General features: G+C 41.5%; 1 protein-coding gene across 1 annotated transcript in view; it reads right to left on the bottom strand.

Moving 5' to 3' along the window:
* The window catches only part of LOC138853189 (uncharacterized), a 62,377-nt gene extending 40,978 nt beyond the window's left edge, over positions 1-21,399 (bottom strand). The window contains exon 1 of the mRNA XM_070088502.1: positions 21,214-21,399. Coding sequence (XP_069944603.1) covers positions 21,214-21,301 — 88 coding nt within the window. The 5' untranslated portion in view covers positions 21,302-21,399. The remainder of the gene's footprint in view (positions 1-21,213) is intronic.
* Between the last annotated feature and the right edge of the window lie 209 nt (positions 21,400-21,608).

Here is a 21,608-nt window from a genome sequence, read left to right as displayed (position 1 = left end):
ATTGATCCCCAAAACCATCTCCAGGTATACTCCAGGTACCGACCATTTCCCACCATGGCAGGGTGACCTTTAAATGAAGAATTACTTTCGTCATCTTTCACTCCATCACTGTCTTGCCAGAGGTGTCCCTAAACTACGGTTAAAAAACTGCAACATATAAACACCCCTCCTTCAGAGCACAGGCACCGTAATTCCCACCTGCAGGACTCACGTTGGGCCAACTGGTTTTCCCGAATCCCTCCATAAATGCTACTTTACTCTCACTCCAACAACACATCAAGTCATAAAAAAAACATTTGCCACCACTCGCTCTCATCTAACACACTCATGCACGCTTGCTGGAAGTCTAACCTCCCTCACACACTCAAAATCTTTACGTCCTCCCTCCAACCTTTCCTACTACCCTGCCTCTGCTCCACTACAGATTTATATATCCTCCAAGTCATTCTGTTTTATTCCATCCTCTCTAAATATCTGAAACAAATTAGTCACTCTTCAGCCCTCTGGATAATACTTTTAGAAACCCAACACCTTTTTCCAGTCGCCAATCTACAGATTCTCTGCATTATATTCACACCACACATTGCCCTCATAAATGGCATCCCCACTGCCTCTAGTCCTCTTGTTTCAATATTCACCACCCATGCTTCTAACCCATATAAGAGCATTGGTATAACTATACACTCAGACATTTCCCCTATTTATTTCCATGGATAACATTCTTTGTCCTCACAGACTCCTGAGTGCTCCACTTACTTTTTTCTTTCGTCAGTTCATTGGTTTACCTCGTCTTTCATAGACTTACCAAATATCTGAATACATTCACTTCCTTCATGCCCTCTCCATCCAATCTGATATATAATCTTTTATTACCTATTTTTTTGTTATTCTCGTTAACTTCCTCTTTCCTACTTCCACTTTTATTTTCCTTCTTTTACATACCTTTCTAGACTCGTTCACCAGCTTCTGCAGCTTCTCTTCAGAATCTCCCAAAACCACAGTGTTATCAGCAAAAAACATCCGTGACAACTCTCTCTCTGTAACGTACCACCTGTTCCATACATTTGCAACATCTGCCAGATTGCTCCCCTATCCACCACATCATGTGCCTTTTCTAAATCCCGAATTCTTTTCCCTTATCAAAATACTCTTCATTTATATATACTTTACTGTAAACACTAGCTCTACAAACCCCCCTCTCCCTAATATTCCAAAAGCCTCATTGTTCATCTTCTATCCTGCTCTCCGTCTTACTCTTAATTCTTTCAGTAATAACTCTACCATACACTTTACCAGGTATACTCAGCAGGCTTATTCCCCTAAAATTTTTACACTCTTTTGTCCTCTTTGCCTTATGCAAGGGAACTATGCATGCTCACTGCCAATCCTTAGGTACTTTCCCCTCTTCCATATATTTATTAAATGAAAGTACCAGCAATTCCAAAACTATATCTCCACCGGCTATTAACATTTTTGTCTTGATCCCATCAATCCCAGCCGCTTAACCCCCTTACATTCTACTCACTGCTTCACGCACCTCCTTCATCACTCACAACTGGCTCTTCATCACTCCTACAAAATGTTATGCCTTCTGCCCAATCCACGAAATCGCAGCTTCCCTCTCTTCATCAACATTTAACAGGTACTCAAAATATTCCCTCCATTTTCCTGATACCTCCAACTCTCCAACTAATAACTCTCCTCTCTTATTTTTAACACTTAAGTTTATTTGATCCCTCGGCTTATTAATCTCGCCCCAAAGCTTGTTCTTATTCTCTGCAAAATTTGTTGATAGCACCACACCCATTCTTTCATTTGCTCTTCATTAACCTTCCTTCACCACTCTCTTAACTTCTCTTTTTCTCTATATATACTCCTCCTTTTATGTATCAGTTCTACTTTGTAAAAACCTCTTATATGCTAACTTTTTCTCTCTTACTACTCCCTTTACTTCATCATTCTACCAATCGCTCTTCTTCCCTCCTGCACCCACTTTCCTGTAACCACAAACTTCTGCTGAACACTCTAACACTGTATTTTTAAATCTACCTCACACCTCTTCAATCTCATTGCCTATACTCTCACTAGCTCATCTTTCTATATTTGTTTATATCTTACCCTAAATACTTCCTCAATTAATGTATAAACCTTCACCTTTCTCTTACTTGCTGATGCCATTCTTTTCGTATCTCAACTTTTAGTCTCACTTTAGCTACAACTAAGCAAATTATCTCATATATCTGTGGCCCTTCTATAAACATGTACATCCTAAAGTCTACCCATCAGTCTTTTATCTACCAGTACATAGTCCAACAAACTGCCATCATTATGCCCTATATCTTGTATACCTATTTATGTTTTCTTAAAATATGTATTACCTATTACCAAACACCTTTCTATACAAAGTTCAATCAAAGGCTTCCATTATCATTTACACCTGGCACCTCAAACTTACCTACCACACCCTCTCTAACTATTTCTCTCACTTCAACATTTAGGTCCCCTACCACAATTACTCTCTCACTTGGCTCAAAAATTCCTAAACACTCTCGTGGCATCTCCCAAAATCTCTCTTTCTTCTTCACTTGTCTCTTCTTCTGGTGCATAAGCGCTTATTATAACTCATTTTTTGCATCCGACCCTTATTTTAATCCAAATAATCCTTGAATGTATACATTTATATTCCCTCTTCTCCTTCCATAATTGATCCTTAAACATTATTGCTACCCCTTCCTTAGCTCTAACTCTCTCAGATACTCCTAACATAATCCCATTTATCTCTCCCCACTGAAACTCCTCTACCCCCTTCAGCTTTGTTGTGTTCAGGTTTACGATATCCAACTTCTTTTCGTTTATAACGTTGACAGTCAAGGACAGGATGCTGCAGTTCGTCATTCGTACTGATAAAATCTTTTCCGTCCTTAGTGCTGATAAAGTCATTTCCTTCCTGTCGTTTCTTTCTACGTCTCTCAAGAGAGTGAAAGTTCAAGGCTCTCAGTCTGTCCTTGTACCATTGATTCCTTATACGGTGGATTAATTTTCTTATCTATCTCGGTATGTTCTTCAATACATTTATATCCATTCTATAGCATGGAGCCAAAACTGAGCAGCATAATCTAAGCGAGACTTTACTAATGACATATAGAACTGTAAAATAACTTTTAAATTCTTGTTACTTACAGTTCCTGATATAAATCCAAGTACCCTGTCAGCCTTATTGCGCACACTTGGGCACTGTTACCTTGGCCTCAGATCCCTGCTTACCATGACTCTCAAGTCTTTTTCACATTCTGTATGATCAAGCTGGACATTACCATGGATCAGGACCTCACACTTGTCCACACTGAACTGCATCTGCCACTTTTCAAAGACATTGATTTATCCAGATCTTCCTGAGGTTCAACAGTATCCTCTTCAGAATCTATTATTCGGCTGATTTTCGTATCAGCGAATTTACTCATGTCCCTCGTTACTGTGTTATTAACTTTTTTCTTCTTCAGGACCTGAATAATATATTAATTGCTGGGATATCCTGTAAAGACTGACAGGAAATAACTGTTAAAAAGAGAGCATATTATGTGTGCATTATCTATAAACTGTCCACACATAGTTCTAAGAGCCACAACTTTTTCTATATTCCTTTCGGATTTGTCTTCGATACACTAGCTACTCTTGTTTCATAGTTGTGTTTAGCTAATTTAATCCCCTTCTTCACCTCACTTTTAATATGATTTCTTTTAACAAGCCGGCCATCTCGCACCAAGGCAGGGTGAACCACAAAAAGAAGAACTTTCACCATCATTCACTCTATCACTGTCTTGTTAGAGGGACATCAATACTACACTTCAAAACTGCACATATCCCCACCCGTCCCTCAGAGTGCAGGCACTGTGCTTCCAACCTGCAGGTCTGAAGTTCGGCTAACTGGTTTCCCTGAATCCCTTCATAAATGTTACCTTGCTCACATCCCAACAAAACACTTGCTGGATGTCTAAGCATCTCGCACACAAAACCTTCTTTACCCCCTCCCTCCAACCTTTCATAGGAGAATCCCTACCCCACCTTCCCTCAACTACAGATTTATATGCACTCCAAATCATTTTGTTTCATCCACTCTAGGTGTCCGATCCACCTCAAGAACTCGTCATCTGACTTTTAGTAACCCCGCACCTCCTGATTTCCAAACTACGAATTCTGTGCATTATATTCACACCACACATTGCCCTCAGACACGACATCTCCACTGCCTCCAGCCTTCTCCTTGTTGCAACATTCACCACCTATGTTTTACACCCATATAAGAACATTGGTAACATTATACCAGTGATTTTATACTTCTTCACCACCAAGGGCCCATTTCATTTAAAATAATTTACCAACGTTCCCCAGCTTTTATAAAGGTCTGTCAAACAATCAAACAAACAACAAACTCGTTTTCCCATTTTCTTCTCCCAGTTGAGAGACAGATGTAACTGAGTATGCATTAATTAAGTGGAAGTTTAAAAAAAATACTTATTTAGTGAGATGGTTGATGATGCTTTGCTCAGAATATATATATATATATATATATATATATATATATATATATATATATATATATATATATATATATATATATATATATATATTATATATATATATATATATATATATATATATATATATATATATATATATATATATATATATATATATATATATATATATATATATATATATATATATATATATATATATATATATATATACATATATATAGTGGAGGAGGACATGTGAGTGTTGGTGCAACCTGTCACAGATTCACAGATGAACAGCGTCGTGCCCTTTGTAAACAAAGACTCCCGCAAGACCTCACAACTGGAAGTACACTTAAGAAACTCATGGACCTGGGTAACACTACTGACATTGACAATGTCTGCTATTTATATTTTTTTTTTTCATTATGCTGAGAATCTAAGCAAGATCCCAGGACTTCTATAATGGAACAAAACTCGTATAAACTTTCTATATTAAGTTGGAATATTACATTACTTAGAAAAGGATTTCCTGACCTTCATCGTAAAGTAACCTCCGAACCCACTGATGTTGTGTGTCTACAAGAGTGCAGAGGCCCTGAAAAATCCCAACCCCCGAAATTGCCATCATTTGTTGCATATAACCTCAAATCTAATAACTCTCGTCTTTTGTATATCAAAAAATCACTTCATGGGGTGCATAATAAGCATATTAAACTAAACATCACCTTCTAGCACATAAGAAAACAGAGGGGATTCAATACCATGGTGTTAGGATTTATACTGGGTACTCTGCTGATAAGTTTAATTACTTGGAGCTCCCAACTTGTGCTCAATCTGAACCTACACTTATTATTGGCGATTATAATGCAAGATACAAAAGCATTGGAAACTCTCAGTTTGTTAATCGTAATGGTAAACAACTGTTGTCACTCTTAAACAGTCATGATAATGTGCAAATTGTAGGTGACCTTGAACCCACACATATCTATGGAGGCATCCTTGATCTGTCTTGGCTTCAACATTACTTCTGCCAGTTGTGAGTCTTCCATTCTTCACCAATGTCCCTCTTGATGATGTCCTTGATTTTTTTACAGTGAAGGCCCATGAAGGGTTTCTTCATCACCCCATACCTACTGATGTCTTTCTTGATATTATTCGCCTCTGTGTGGACTCTAATTCCTTTTCCTTCCAAGGGAAATATTATTCTCAAACCTTCGGTGTCACTATGGGCTCTCCTCTCTCTCCTGTCCTTGCTGATCTTTACATGGAATACTTCGAGACTGTTCTTCTTCCTACCATCGATGTGCAACCTTCACTCTGGTTCCGCTATGTGGATGACATCTTCGCTATGTGGATGACATCTTCGCTCTGTGGCCTCATGACTCAAGTCTCTTTCAACCATTTCTTGATGCTCTTAATAATCTTGCCCCTTCCATTAAGTTTAAAGCTGAATGGGAATCAAATTCCTTGCATAATCTAACACACAATCAAAACTTATTGGAAAGTAACTGCCTTTATTACACAGCATCACAAGCCAGCACTATCCTGAACATTGCTCAAAGTCTATCAGTTCTTAACTACAACATCAGGTCCTTAAGCAAACACTACGATGACCTCCTGGCACTCCTTGAGTCACTAAAGACACCCTTCTCCTGCATTATTCTTACTGAGACCTGGCTTAAGCAGGACACAATAGATATCTACCCACTACCAGGATATACAGCAATCCACAACTGCAGACCATACCAAGTTGGGGGTGGTACAGCAATCTATTACTCTAACCAACTATCTTGTATTAGCACTAATTGCTTTAGTGATGAATATGGGGAATACATTTTTTGCTAATTTTACTGTAAAAAACCTCAAAACGCCTATAACAATCGGTGCCATTTACCGGATACCCCACACAAACATCCCAAACTTCAGTGAGAATCTCTAGGCACTAATAACAAACAGACAAATAAACAAGCACCACCTTCTCTTAGCTGGAGACTGCAATATCAACCTTGGCATACTAGATAATCAGCCTGTAACTGATTTCATCAACAATATGAACAACACACTTCTCATACCAACAATAACTAAACCAACCAGGCTGACTGAGACAAGTGCAACCATAATAGACCACATATGGACCAATATACTAGCCCCCCTTAAATCAGGGATAATCACAGACAGCACTACTGACCACTACCCAACCTTCCTCTTAACAAACATTAGTATGCCACCACTCGAATACAACAAAGTTTCATTTAGACTCCATGACGAGGCCTCAATAAGGAATTTCACAGCAGACCTAGAGACTGTTGACTGGCCTACAGAATTCTCCAATGCCAATGGTATTGACAATTGGACAGACTATACAACAAACAGTCCCATAAAAACGAAATAGATCATGAATAAACGGCTCAGTTGCCCATGGCTAACCAGCAGCATTCTGAAATCCATTGATAAGAAACACCAATATGAAAAGCAATATAGACAGGGCTTAATACACAAAGATATTCTTAAGCACTATTCATCAGCTCTCACCAAAGTAATAAAGAAAGCCAAACAACTATACTACTCCAGTAGATTCACAGACACTAGAGGAGATATAAAAAAGACCTGGAAAACACTTTCCCAGATTCTGGGAACCCACAAACTGAAAAAAACAAGAATATTGTCCTAACTAAACCTCATGAAACACCACTGCATCCCACTGATACAGCTAACAAGATAAACAACTTCTCAAACATAGGATCTAATCTCGCCAGTAAAATCCCACGTACCAATGCCCATGCTGGGGACTACCTATATGGGAATTTCCCAAATTCCTTCTATCTTGTACCAACTGAGCCCACGGAAGTCACCGTGATTATAAAGTCACTTAAAAATAACTCGGGGATTCTGCCTCACGTCCCACCATTATTGTACAAGCGAGCAGCCCATGTCCTTTCGCATGCTATTACATAACTTTTTAACAAGTCACTAGAAACTAGCACCTTCCCGACACTACTGAAGACAGCAAGGGTTACACCAATACATAAAGATGGTGGCCCTACAGACGTAAACAACTGTAGGCCAATATCAAACTTACCATTGCTATCCAAAATATTCGGGAAACTCGTGCACAGGAGACTGTATTCATTTATAACGGCACAAAGCATACTCAACCCTTGCCAGTTTGGATTCAGGAAAAATAAAAGCAATGATGCAATTATAAAAATGATAGACCTGCTTTACACAGCATTGGAACATAAGGAATATCCGCTAGGAATTTTTATTGACCTAAGAGAAGCGTTTGACACAGTTGACCACGGCATCCTACTCCACAAACTTGACCACTATAGTATAAGAGGCCATGCACTTGCATATTTCAAATCCTACGTTTCTAATAGGTATCAGTATGTCACCATTAAAGACAGCCTCATCAATATGGCCACTTGATACTGGAGTTCCGCAGGGAAGTGTCCTTGGACCCCTGGTCTTCCTCATTTAAATCAGTGATCTTCCAAACATATCCCAACACCTGAAACCCATTCTTGCCACCCTCAACACCATTGTTAACGAGGAGCTGTTCAAAATATCGACTTGGATGACAGCCAATAAACTTACACTTAACACTGACAAAACCTACTATATTATGTTTGGTAGCAGAGCAAGTGTTGCACAACTTAACATTAAGATCGACAACACTCTAATTGCCAGACATAATGAGGGCAAATTCCTTGGCCTATACCTCGACAGCAACGTAAATTTCAGCACCCATATCCAACACATAACAAAAAAAGCATCCAAAATGGTGGGGATCCTCTCCAAGATACGATACTACGTGCCGCAAATTGCCCTTCTCACACTGTACCATTCACTTATATATCCATACCTCACCTATGCTATCTGTGCTTGGGGTTCAACTGCAGCAACACACCTAAAGCCAATAATAACCCAACAAATAGCTGCAGTAAGGATAATCACTAAATCCCATCCCTGGCAACACCCCCCCCCCTACTCTTCATAGATCTAAACTTACTCCCTGTTCAGAACATCCACACTTACTACTGTGCAATCTACATCTACAGGACCTTAAATTCCAATATTAACCTTGACTTAAAACACTTTCTTTATAGTTGTGACAGGATCCACAGGCACAACACCAGACACAAACATCTCTATGACACACAAATAACCTGCACATAAAAGAGAGAAGCTTACGATGACGTTTCGGTCCGACTTGGACCATTTACAAAGTCACACTAACCAGAAGTGGAGCAGGACGGCTATATATAGGCAGGAAGAGGTGGTGGTAAGATAAGATAAGATAAGATAAGATTTCGTTCGGATTTTTAACCCCGGAGGGTTAGCCACCCAGGATAACCCAAGAAAGTCAGTGCGTCATCGAGGACTGTCTAACTTATTTCCATTGGGGTCCTCAATCTTGTCCCCCAGGATGCGACCCACACCAGTCGACTAACACCCAGGTACCTATTTGCTGCTAGGTGAACAGGACAATAGGTGTAAGGAAACGTGTCGGAATTTCCACCCGCCGGGAATCGAACCCGGGCCCTCCGTGTGTGAAGCGGGAGCTTTAGCCACCAGACCACCGGGCCACCTGTAGTAGTAGTAGTAGTACAAGAATGGTAAATAATACCGACAAGATAAAATTAAGACACATGCGCAACACCCGGGCATCTCTATCGTAGACGTTTCGCCATCCAGCCAGCCACTGGATGGCGAAACGTCCACAACAAAGACACCCAGACGCCGCTCGTCCTCCTTATTCCCCACTTCTACCACTACCACTACTACTACCTCTTCTACTACTACTACTACTACTACTGATGAAATTAAGACACATGTGCGGTGTCTGGGTGTCATTGTTGTCGACGTTTCGCCATCCAGTGGCTGGCTGGATGGCGAAACGTCTATGATAGAGATGCCCGGGTGTTGCGCATGTGTCTTAATTTTATCTTGTCGGTATTATTTACCATTCTTGTACTACTACTACTACTACCGCCACCTCTTCCTGCCTATATATAGCTGTCCTGCTCCACTTCTGGTTAGTGTGACTTTGTAAATGATCCAAGTCGGACCGAAACGTCGTCGTAAGCTTCTCTCTTTTATGTGTGGGTTATTTGTGTATCGTTCCAGTAACGGTATTGTTCCTTTTTTTGTTATCTCTATGACATTCCCCGTGTCCGACTAATCCTTTACAGAAATTCAATGTATTTCAAAGGACCTAAAATCTGGAACACCCTACCTGAAAACTCTAGAACTGCAGACACACTCATCACTTTCAAAACTACAGTTAGAAAACATCTTATCTCCCTGATACACCCCGACAACTAACTACATGATAACCACCTGGTGGTTCAGAGTTACACTCACTCACCCACTTGTGGAAAATTGCATTTATCTGAATGTATCATTATGTACATAACAGTAAATGAATAAAGATAATTATTATTCATCAGTTAGAAAAGTGGGAATTTGGGACACCTAGGTCGCAAAAAATGTCCCCCTTCGATACCTTCCACTGTCATATTCACAAGTTGCTCTGGACCTATTAATTATAAATAAAATATACATCACCAGGAATGCTCGTAAATATATAAATTTGTGGACTGTATATTAAAAATAATAAATGCTTATATATATATATATATATATATATATATATATATATATATATATATATATATATATATATATATATATATATATATATATATATATATATATATATATATATATATATATATATATATATACACATTTATACAACAGAAGGAGAATATACCTTAATCATAACACTCACCAATTTGACTGGAGATTAATGTGTATCATACTCAGAAAACCTCACTGTCTATCTATGAAAATAACACTGGCCAGAGTTAAACATAACACACTTATCTGAGGTTCCTGGAGCTGTCTTGTCCAGTCGCCTGATATCTCAAGTTATGCAGGAATGCACATCCAACAATTTCGCCTCCTATTTGAGAGGTGTCAACCCAATTTTAACCTCTAGAGCACGAAAAATTATTCCCATTATACACTACCGTTAGTGTCCAATTCAAACAAAAATGGCAACTGTTCTGCGCAGGCGCAGGCTCAGTTTTCGATAACATACTTCTTTTAAAAATACAATATAGGGCATCTACTTACCTATAAATTACCTTATTTCAGGAAAATATACAATATTTTCCACACACTGACTATAAACCCAGAAATACTAATCTTAATCTTAAAATGATAAATCCTAACTAGTCATAAGTTTGCCTATGATTCTCCAATATAAACACCTTGTATTGTGCTAAAACAAAAGCATTCACATTGCTAAACTCACAAATTATAATGTAGTCACTTAGCCTTAATACCATAATCTGTAAGGATTTAATGTTAAGAATTAATCTAAGTCTGCCTGAAATGCCTAGCCATGCTAGGTGTCCTAGTGGCCCCCTCTGTAATTAGTATTTTATAACATGTAAACCACACAATATCCAAATCCTGTAAACCCCACATTGTAACCCTTATAGAGAATAAACTTGATTTGATTTGTTTTGATTTGATTTGATGTTCATGTCCACCGCTCAGATACAGGTTTTGCCTTTTCCGTTTACCACAAGCCTATGCACAGTGGCATGTACATTCACTACTTTCCTTATCATGCTTCCTCTGTCAAGATAAGTGTTCTTATCTCCCTCTTTCTCCGTGCCCTCCTCATTTGTGATCCTCAGTTCCTTCAGTCAGAAATTTCCACTCTTCATAATCCATTTTCCTGTCTTGACTACCCTATGGTGCATCCAACAAGATAAGCAGACTCTTGGATGTCACTACCGCCCGGCTCCGGCTGTCACTTCCGCCCGGCTCCGGCTGTCACTACCGCCCGGCTCCGGCTGGGTTACAAGTATCTTTGGCAGGTTAAATCACCACCACCAGATGTAGACCAAACGAAATGTAAACTTTGCCAGATGGACTATTGTCACACCCTGCGCCATTATGTACTGGAGTGCATCACACCCTGCGTCATTATGTACTGGAGTGCATCACACCCTGCACCACTATGTACTGGAGTGCGTCACACCCTGCGTCATTATGTACTGGAGTGCATCACACCCTGCACCATTATGTACTGGAGTGCGTCACACCCTGCGTCATTATGTACTGGAGTGCGTCACACCCTGCGCCATTATGTACTGGAGTGCATCACACCCTGCACCACTATGTACTGGAGTGCGTCACACCCTGCGTCATTATGTACTGGAGTGCATCACACCCTGCACCATTATGTACTGGAGTGCGTCACACCCTGCGTCATTATGTACTGGAGTGCGTCACACCCTGCGCCATTATGTACTGGAGTGCGTCACACCCTGCGTCATTATGTACTGGAGTGCATCACACCCTGCGTCATTATGTACTGGAGTGCGTCACACCCTGCGTCATTATGTACTGGAGTGCATCACACCCTGCGTCATTATGTACTGGAGTGCATCACACCCTGCGTCATTATGTACTGGAGTGCATCACACCCTGCGTCATTATGTACTGGAGTGCATCACACCCTGCGTCATTATGTACTGGAGTGCGTCACACCCTGCGTCATTATGTACTGGAGTGCATCACACCCTGCGCCATTATGTACAGGAGTGCATCACACCCTGCGTCATTATGTACTGGAGTGCGTCACACCCTGCGTCATTATGTACTGGAGTGCATCACACCCTGCGTCATTATGTACTGGAGTGCGTCACACCCTGCGCCATTATGTACTGGAGTGCGTCACACCCTGCGTCATTATGTACTGGAGTGCATCACATCCTGCACCATTATGTACTGGAGTGCACCACACCCTGCGTCATTATGTACTGGAGTGCGTCACACCCTGCGTCATTATGTACTGGAGTGCATCACACCCTGCACCATTATGTACTGGAGTGCGTCACACCCTGCGCCATTATGTACTGGAGTGCGTCACACCCTGCGCCATTATGTACTGGAGTGCATCACACCCTGCACCATTATGTACTGGAGTGCATCACACCCTGCACCATTATGTACTGGAGTGCATCACACCCTGCGTCATTATGTACTGGAGTGCATCACACCCTGCACCATTATGTACTGGAGTGCATCACACCCTGCGTCATTATGTACTGGAGTGCATCACACCCTGCACCATTATGTACTGGAGTGCATCACACCCTGCGCCATTATGTACTGGAGTGCATCACACCCTGCGTCATTATGTACTGGAGTGCGTCACACCCTGCGTCATTATGTACTGGAGTGCGTCACACCCTGCGTCATTATGCACTGGAGTGCGTCACACCCTGCGTCATTATGCACTGGAGTGCGTCACACCCTGCGTCATTATGCACTGGAGTGCGTCACACCCTGCGTCATTATGCACTGGAGTGCGTCACACCCTGCGTCATTATGTACTGGAGTGCGTCACACCCTGCGTCATTATGTACTGGAGTGCATCACACCCTGCGTCATTATGTACTGGAGTGCGTCACACCCTGCGTCATTATGTACTGGAGTGCATCACACCCTGCGTCATTATGTACTGGAGTGCGTCACACCCTGCGTCATTATGTACTGGAGTGCATCACACCCTGCGTCATTATGTACTGGAGTGCGTCACACCCTGCGTCATTATGTACTGGAGTGCATCACACCCTGCACCATTATGTACTGGAGTGCGTCACACCCTGCGTCATTATGTACTGGAGTGCATCACACCCTGCGTCATTATGTACTGGAGTGCATCACACCCTGCGTCATGCACTGGAGTGCGTCACAACCTGCATCATTATGTACTGGAGTGCGTCACACCCTGTGTCATTATGTACTGGAGTGCGTCACACCCTGCGTCATTATGTACTGGAGTGCGTCACACCCTGCGTCATTATGTACTGGAGTGCGTCACACCCTGCGTCATTATGTACTGGAGTGCGTCACACCCTGCGTCATTATGTACTGGAGTGCATCACACCCTGCGTCATTATGTACTGGAGTGCGTCACACCCTGCGTCATTATGTACTGGAGTGCATCACACCCTGCGTCATTATGTACTGGAGTGCGTCACACCCTGCGTCATTATGTACTGGAGTGCGTCACACCCTGCGTCATTATGTACTGGAGTGCGTCACACCCTGCGTCATTATGTACTGGAGTGCGTCACACCCTGCGTCATTATGTACTGGAATGCGTCACACCCTGCGTCATTATGTACTGGAGTGCGTCACACCCTGCGTCATTATGCACTGGAGTGCGTCACACCCTGCGTCATTATGCACTGGAGTGCGTCACACCCTGCGTCATTATGCACTGGAGTGCGTCACACCCTGCGTCATTATGTACTGGAGTGCGTCACACCCTGCGTCATTATGTACTGGAGTGCGTCACACCCTGCGTCATTATGTACTGGAGTGCGTCACACCCTGCGTCATTATGCACTGGAGTGCGTCACACCCTGCGTCATTATGTACTGGAGTGCGTCACACCCTGCGTCATTATGCACTGGAGTGCGTCACACCCTGCGTCATTATGCACTGGAGTGCGTCACACCCTGCGTCATTATGTACTGGAGTGCGTCACACCCTGCGTCATTATGCACTGGAGTGCATCACACCCTGCGTCATTATGTACTGGAGTGCGTCACACCCTGCGTCATTATGTACTGGAGTGCATCACACCCTTCACCATTATGTACTGGAGTGCGTCACACCCTGCGTCATTATGCACTGGAGTGCATCACACCCTGCGTCATTATGTACTGGAGTGCGTCACACCCTGCGTCATTATGTACTGGAGTGCGTCACACCCTGCGTCATTATGTACTGGAGTGCGTCACACCCTGCGTCATTATGCACTGGAGTGCATCACACCCTGCGTCATTATGTACTGGAGTGCGTCACACCCTGCGTCATTATGCACTGGAGTGCATCACACCCTGCGTCATTATGTACTGGAGTGCGTCACACCCTGCGTCATTATGTACTGGAGTGCGTCACACCCTGCGTCATTATGTACTGGAGTGCGATAAAATTAATGAATTGAGAGACAACTCAGAAATGTTCAACACGTCAAAATATTTTGTCCACAGTGGTATATCACAAACCATTCTGGAAAAATATCCTGACTTTGTTCACTGTAGACAGCTACTGTGAGGTTGGAGGTGCTGTCCTGGTAGACAGTAACTGTATGTCTGGAGGTGCTGGCCATGTAGTCAGAAACTGTAAGGCTGGAGGTGCTATCCTGGTAGACAGTAACGGGGAGGCCGGAGGTGCTGTTCTGGTTGACAGTAACTGTATGCATGGGGGAATGCATATTAATGGCCTCGAGGAAGACAGGAGCTGTAGTGGGGAAACAAAGCGTAGTCAAGGACAAGATAAAACCAATATTACAAACTAGTAATACCACAGGAGATATCAAACAAGGGGACTCCACTAGTAACAGTTAGCATATATTACCAGAAACAGCTGGTGAGAGCTCCACTGTTAGTACTAGTGAGGATAGGAATGAGACAGGAAAACATGCACCAACAGGGAATACAGTCACAAAAATTCAAGGCAAACGGAAACCAAGCCTGTGTACATACTATGCACTTGGTATCTGCAGGCATGGAATATCTGAAAAAAACAGTTGGGACGTGCAACTTTGATCACCCTAGAAAATGCGGTGCCCATATGACAACAGGAAAATGCAAACTCCCTTCCTGTAAGCTTTTTCACCCTGAAATGTGACCCTCTTCAGTACAGGAAAGACCTGGATAGCCACAGCAACTCAAGAGGGAGAGGTTTTGTAGCGCCAGGAAGGGAAAAAACTGGCAGGAAATGGCAGAAATCGTACACCAAATCCAGCCATTTCTGGAGTGGAACCACAGTCGATGGCCTCCACTCCAAACCAACTGATACAGATATTAGTGCCGGAAAAAAGTCTCCCCCCCAGTACCACCAATTCGATGACATTCTTTTTTGCAAATATACAGGGTCTAAAGCCAGCAACGAACAACAAAATGCCTTTCATCCGTGGACTGCTTGCAGAGGCAAATGCAATGTTTCCAGCCATCACTGAGACCCACATAAAGGATCACTTGGACAACGAAATATGGATCCCATGTTACAACATATACAGATGCGACAGAGTGAACAGGCAAAAGTGGGGATGGGGTTTGGCCTGTATATCGCAGAGTCACTTATTTGCACAGAACTGCTTAATGCCTCAAATGATGTAGTTGAAGTTTTAGCAGTAAAGATCGAGAACCAAAACCTAGTCATTGTGGTAGTCTACAAGCCTCCGGATGCAACTTCCCCACAATTCCAGGAACAGCTGTTGAAAATTGACCACTGTCTGGAAAATCTTCCAGCTCCTGCCCCCAACATCTTGCTCCTGGGGGATTTCAACTTAAGGCACCTAAAATGGAAGAATATAGCAAATAAAGTTGGTGCAGTGATAACACCAGGAGGCAGCTCTGACGAGAACTCATATACAAACGAGCTTTTAAATCTCTGCACAAAATTCAACTTAAACCAACAAATAATAGAGCCTACTAGACTGGAGAATACACTGGACCTCATCTTCACTAACAATGATGATCTGATACGAAATGTCACCATATCAAAAACAATATACTCAGATCACAACATAATCGAGGTTCAGATATATATGCGCGGAACCCCAGACCGACAAAATGAGATCAGTCACGAGGGAGCATTCACCAAATTCAACTTCAATAAGAAGAACATAAAGTGGGACCAAGTAAATCAAGTCCTAAACGATATAAGCTGGGAAGATAGACTAAGCAACACAAACTCCAACTTATGCCTAGAACAGATTAACTCTGTGGCACGCGATGTATGCTCAAGGCTAATTCCTTTAAGAAAAAGGAGGAGTAGAGGTAAAATAGAAAGAGACAGGCGCTCCCTTTACAGACGACGAAAAAGAATAACAGAGCTGCTAGAAGAGGCCAATATAACTGCAATGCGTACTGAGTCACTGGTCAGAGAAATAGCAAACATCGAACTAAAGCTAAAGGAATCTTATAGGAGTCATGAATCGCGGGAAGAACTAAAAGCCATAAATGAGATCGAAAGAAATCTGATATAGTATTTCTTTTCATATGCCAAATCAAAGTCGAGAACAACATCCAGTATTGAGCCCCTACTTAAACAAGATGGGTCCTACACAGATGACAGCAAGGAAATGAGTGAGCTACTCAAGTCCCAATATAACTCAGTTTTTAGAAAGCCGCTAACCAGACTGAGAGTCAAAGATCTAAATGAATTTTTTATGAAAGAGCCACAGTATCTGGTAAACACCAGCCTATCTGATGTTATCCTGACGCCAAATGACTTCGAACAGGCGATAAATGACATGCCCATGCACTCTGCCCCAGGCCCAGACTCATGGAACTCCGTGTTCATCAAGAACTGCTTCAAACTTCCTATGGAGAGGGAGCATGGACACGGGGGTCGTCCCACAGTTACTAAAAACAACAGACATAGCCCCACTCCACAAAGGTGGCAGTAAATCAATAGCAAAGAACTACAGACCGATAGCTCTAACATCCCTTATCATAAAAATCTTTGAAAGGTTCTAAGAAGCAAGATCACCACCCATCTAGTTACCCATCAGTTACACAACCCAGGGCAATATGGGTTTAGAGCAGGTCCCTGCTGTCTGTCCCAACAACTGGATCACTACGACAAGGTCCTAGATGCACTAGAAGACAAAAAGAATGTAGATGTAATATACACAGACTTTGCAAAAGCCTTCGACAAGTGTGACCATGGCGTAATAGCGCACAAAATGCGTGCTAAAGGAATAACAGGAAAAGTTGGTAGATGGATCTATAATTTCCTCACAAACAGAACACAAAAAGTAATAGTCAACAGAGTACACTCTGAGGCGGCTACGGTGAAAAGCTCTGTTCCACAAGGCACAGTACTCGCTCCCATTTTGTTTCTCATCCTCATATCTGACATAGACAAGGATGTCAGCAACAGCACCGTGTCTTCCTTTGCAGGTGACACCCGAATCTGCATGACAGTGTCTTTCAATGCAGACACTGCAAGGCTCCAGGCGCACATCAATTAAATCTTTCAATGGCTGCAGAAAACAATATGAAATTCAACGAAGAAAAATTTCAGTTTCTCCGATATGGTAAACATGAGGAAATTAAAACTTCATCAGAGTATAAAACAAATTCCAGACACACAATAGAGTGAAAAACTAACGTCAAAGACCTGGGAGTGATCATGTCAGAGGATCTCACCTTCGAGGACCATAACCTTGTATCAATCGCATCTGCTAGAAAAATGACAGGACGGATAATGAGAACCTTCAAAACTAGGGAGGCCAAGCCCATGATGACACTCTTCAGGTCGCTTGTTCTATCTAGGCTGGAATATTGCTGCACACTAACAGCACCTTTCAAGGCAGGTGAAATTGCTGACCTAGAAAATGTACAGGGAACCTTCACGGCGCGCATAACGGAGATAAAACACCTCAATTACTGGGAGCGCTTGAGGTTCCTAAAACTGTATTCCCTGGAACGCAGGAGGGAGAGATATATGATTATATACACCTGGAAAATCCTAGAGGGACTAGTACCGAACTTGCACACGAAAATCACTCACTACGAAAGCAAAAGACTTGGCAGACGATGCAACATCCCCCCAATGAAAAGCAGGGGTGTCACTAGCACGTTAAGAGACCATACAATAAGTGTCAGGGGCCCGAGACTGTTCAACTGCCTCCCAGCATACATAAGAGGGATTACCAACAGACCCCTGGCAGTCTTCAAGCTGGCACTGGACAAGCACCTAAAGTCGGTTCCTGACCAGCCGGGCTGTGGCTCGTACCTTGGTTTGCGTGCAGCGAGCAGCAACAGCCTGGTTGATCAGGCTCTGATCCACCAGGAGGCCTGGTCACAGACCGGGCCGCGGGGGCGTTGAACCCCGGAACTCTCTCCAGGTAAATTCCAGGTAACTGTAGATAAAGCTAATAATTCCAATAATAATTCATTGCAATTATAATCAGGTGTAGACGAGTGAATATTTCGTGACTTTGTAACTTGTTCAGTTATTATAACTTTATAACTTGTTCAGCTATCATAACTTTATAACTTGTTCAGCTATCATAACTTTATAACTTGTTCAGCTATCATAACTTTATAACTTGTTCAGCTATCATAACTTTGTAACTTGTTCAGTTATTATAACTTTATAACTTGTTCAGCTATCATAACTTTATAACTTGTTCAACTATCATAACTTTGTAACTTGTTCAGTTATTATAACTTTATAACTTGTTCAACTATCATAACTTTATAACTTGTTCAACTATCATAACTTTATAACTTGTTCAACTATCATAACTTTATAACTTGTTCAACTATCATAACTTTATAACTTGTTCAACTATCATAACTTTGTAACTTGTTCAGTTATTATAACTTTATAACTTGTTCAACTATCATAACTTTGTAACTTGTTCAACTATCATAACTTTATAACTTGTTCAGCTATCATAACTTTGTAACTTGTTCAGTTATTATAACTTTATAACTTGTTCAGCTATCATAACTTTATAACTTGTTCAACTATCATAACTTTATAACTTGTTCAACTCTCATAACTTTGTAACTTGTTCAGTTATTATAACTTTGTAACTTGTTCAACTATCATAACTTTATAACTTGTTCAACTATCATAACTTTATAACTTGTTCAACTATCATAACTTTATAACTTGTTCAACTATCATAACTTTATAACTTGTTCAGCTATCATAACTTTGTAACTTGTTCAACTATCATAACTTTGTAACTTGTTCAACTATCATAACTTTGTAACTTGTTCAGTTATTATAACTTTGTAACTTGTTCAACTATCATAACTTTGTAACTTGTTCAGTTATTATAACTTTATAACTTGTTCAGCTATCATAACTTTGTAACTTGTTCAACTATCATAACTTTGTAACTTGTTCAACTATCATAACTTTGTAACTTGTTCAGTTATTATAACTTTATAACTTGTTCAGCTATCATAACTTTGTAACTTGTTCAACTATCATAATTTTGTAACTTGTTCAGTTATTATAACTTTATAACTTGTTCAACTATCATAACTTTGTAACTTGTTCAGTTATTATAACTTTGTAACTTGTTCAGTTATTATAACTTTATAACTTGTTCAGCTATCATAACTTTGTAACTTGTTCAACTATCATAACTTTGTAACTTGTTCAACTATCATAACTTTGTAACTTGTTCAGTTATTATAACTTTGTAACTTGTTCAGTTATTATAACTTTATAACTTGTTCAGCTATCATAACTTTGTAACTTGTTCAACTATCATAACTTTGTAACTTGTTCAACTATCATAACTTTGTAACTTGTTCAGTTATTATAACTTTGGGGTCCAGTCCCTGGACCCATTATGTACCTCTGTAATCTTTTGACTACCTCCCACAGGATGAGTATGGGGTGACTACCACCCACAGGATGAGTATGGGGTGACTACCACACTCAGGATGGGTATGGGGTGACTGCCACCGACAGGATGGGTATGGGGTGACTACCACCCACAGGATGAGTATGGGATGACTACCACCCACAGGATGAGTATGGGGTGACTACCACCCTCAGGATGGGTATGGGGTGACTGCCACCGACAGGATGGGTATGGGGTGACTACCACCCACAGGATGAGTATGGGATGACTACCACCCACGGGATGAGTATGGGGTGACTACCACCCACAGGATGGGTATGGGGTAACTACCACCCACAGGATGAGTATGGGATGATTACCACCCACAGGATGAGTATGGGGTGACTACCACCCACAGGATGGGTATGGGGTGACTACCACCCTCAGGATGGGTATGGGGTGACTACCACCCTCAGGATGGGTATGGGGTGACTGCCACCCTCAGGATGGGTATGGGGTGACTGCCACCGACAGGATGGGTATGGGGTGACTACCACCCTCAGGATGGGTATGGGGTGACTACCACCCTCAGGATGGGTATGGGGTGACTACCACCCTCAGGATGGGTATGGGGTGACTACCACCCTCAGGATGGGTATGGGGTGCATAATAAACATATTAAACGACACTTTCTCAGACCAATCAACTACCAAAATGGTAGCGTCAGCTAGCGTCTACGACAGTCACTGTCTACTAGACAAATGTTTAACCAAATTTCTTCCCAAGTATTTTCATTATTTTCTGGAAACTGTATGTTTATGCTGAAGCAATTTTAACTACTGGAAAAAGGCTTTTGTCAAATATGAAAGCATTAATTGGTTTTAGCTGCCGGTGAGGTCTTACTGATGGACTTCGATGATTTAGCAGACTTGTAAACTGGGAGATGTGTATTTAAGTGAATAAAAACAGAGGGTTGTGAATCCTAGCGTTAATACACAACGTGGGATTTATTTTAGTCTATATAAATCAAGGAGTGTGTGTCTTAGTGTATATACACAGAGAAGAAGGCATGTATGTCATTGTATATACATTGAGGTAAGCATCAATGTATGTACACTGAGAAGTTAATGTCTCGGTATATGTGCTATGTACATAGGAATTAATTTATCAGTGAGTATATAGTCATATACTTTGAAAAATGTGTATATTAGTATATACACACTCACCTACTTTCTCACATTCACCTAGGCTCTAACACACACTCACCTATTGTCCCTAGGAAGCTGATGAGACACTTCTGGTAGGTGGATGCAGTAACCCAGCCCGGGTTAGCAGTGGCGGAGGTACAGTTCATCTTGGCAGCTTCTTAGAAAACACAGGACAGTCTTATGGGTGGGAAACTTAACGTGCCCTGAGAGTCTAGTGCTACGCACGCACAAGTCTCCTCTCACCGTCCTGTGGGAACACACTGATGTCACGTAAAAAAACAAGTGAAAACATCCGCTCTGAATTTATCTAGTGGGCGCCTTCGTGAGAAGGACCCTCCCGCTTAGTTTCCGCTGGATATATATATATATATATATATATATATATATATATATATATATATATATATATATATATATATATATATATATATATATATATATAACAACACTGCG

Source organism: Cherax quadricarinatus, chromosome 24 (assembly GCF_038502225.1).
Source record: "Cherax quadricarinatus isolate ZL_2023a chromosome 24, ASM3850222v1, whole genome shotgun sequence".
Classification (NCBI taxonomy): domain Eukaryota; kingdom Metazoa; phylum Arthropoda; class Malacostraca; order Decapoda; family Parastacidae; genus Cherax; species Cherax quadricarinatus.
This window is presented reverse-complemented; position numbering and strand designations above follow the sequence as displayed.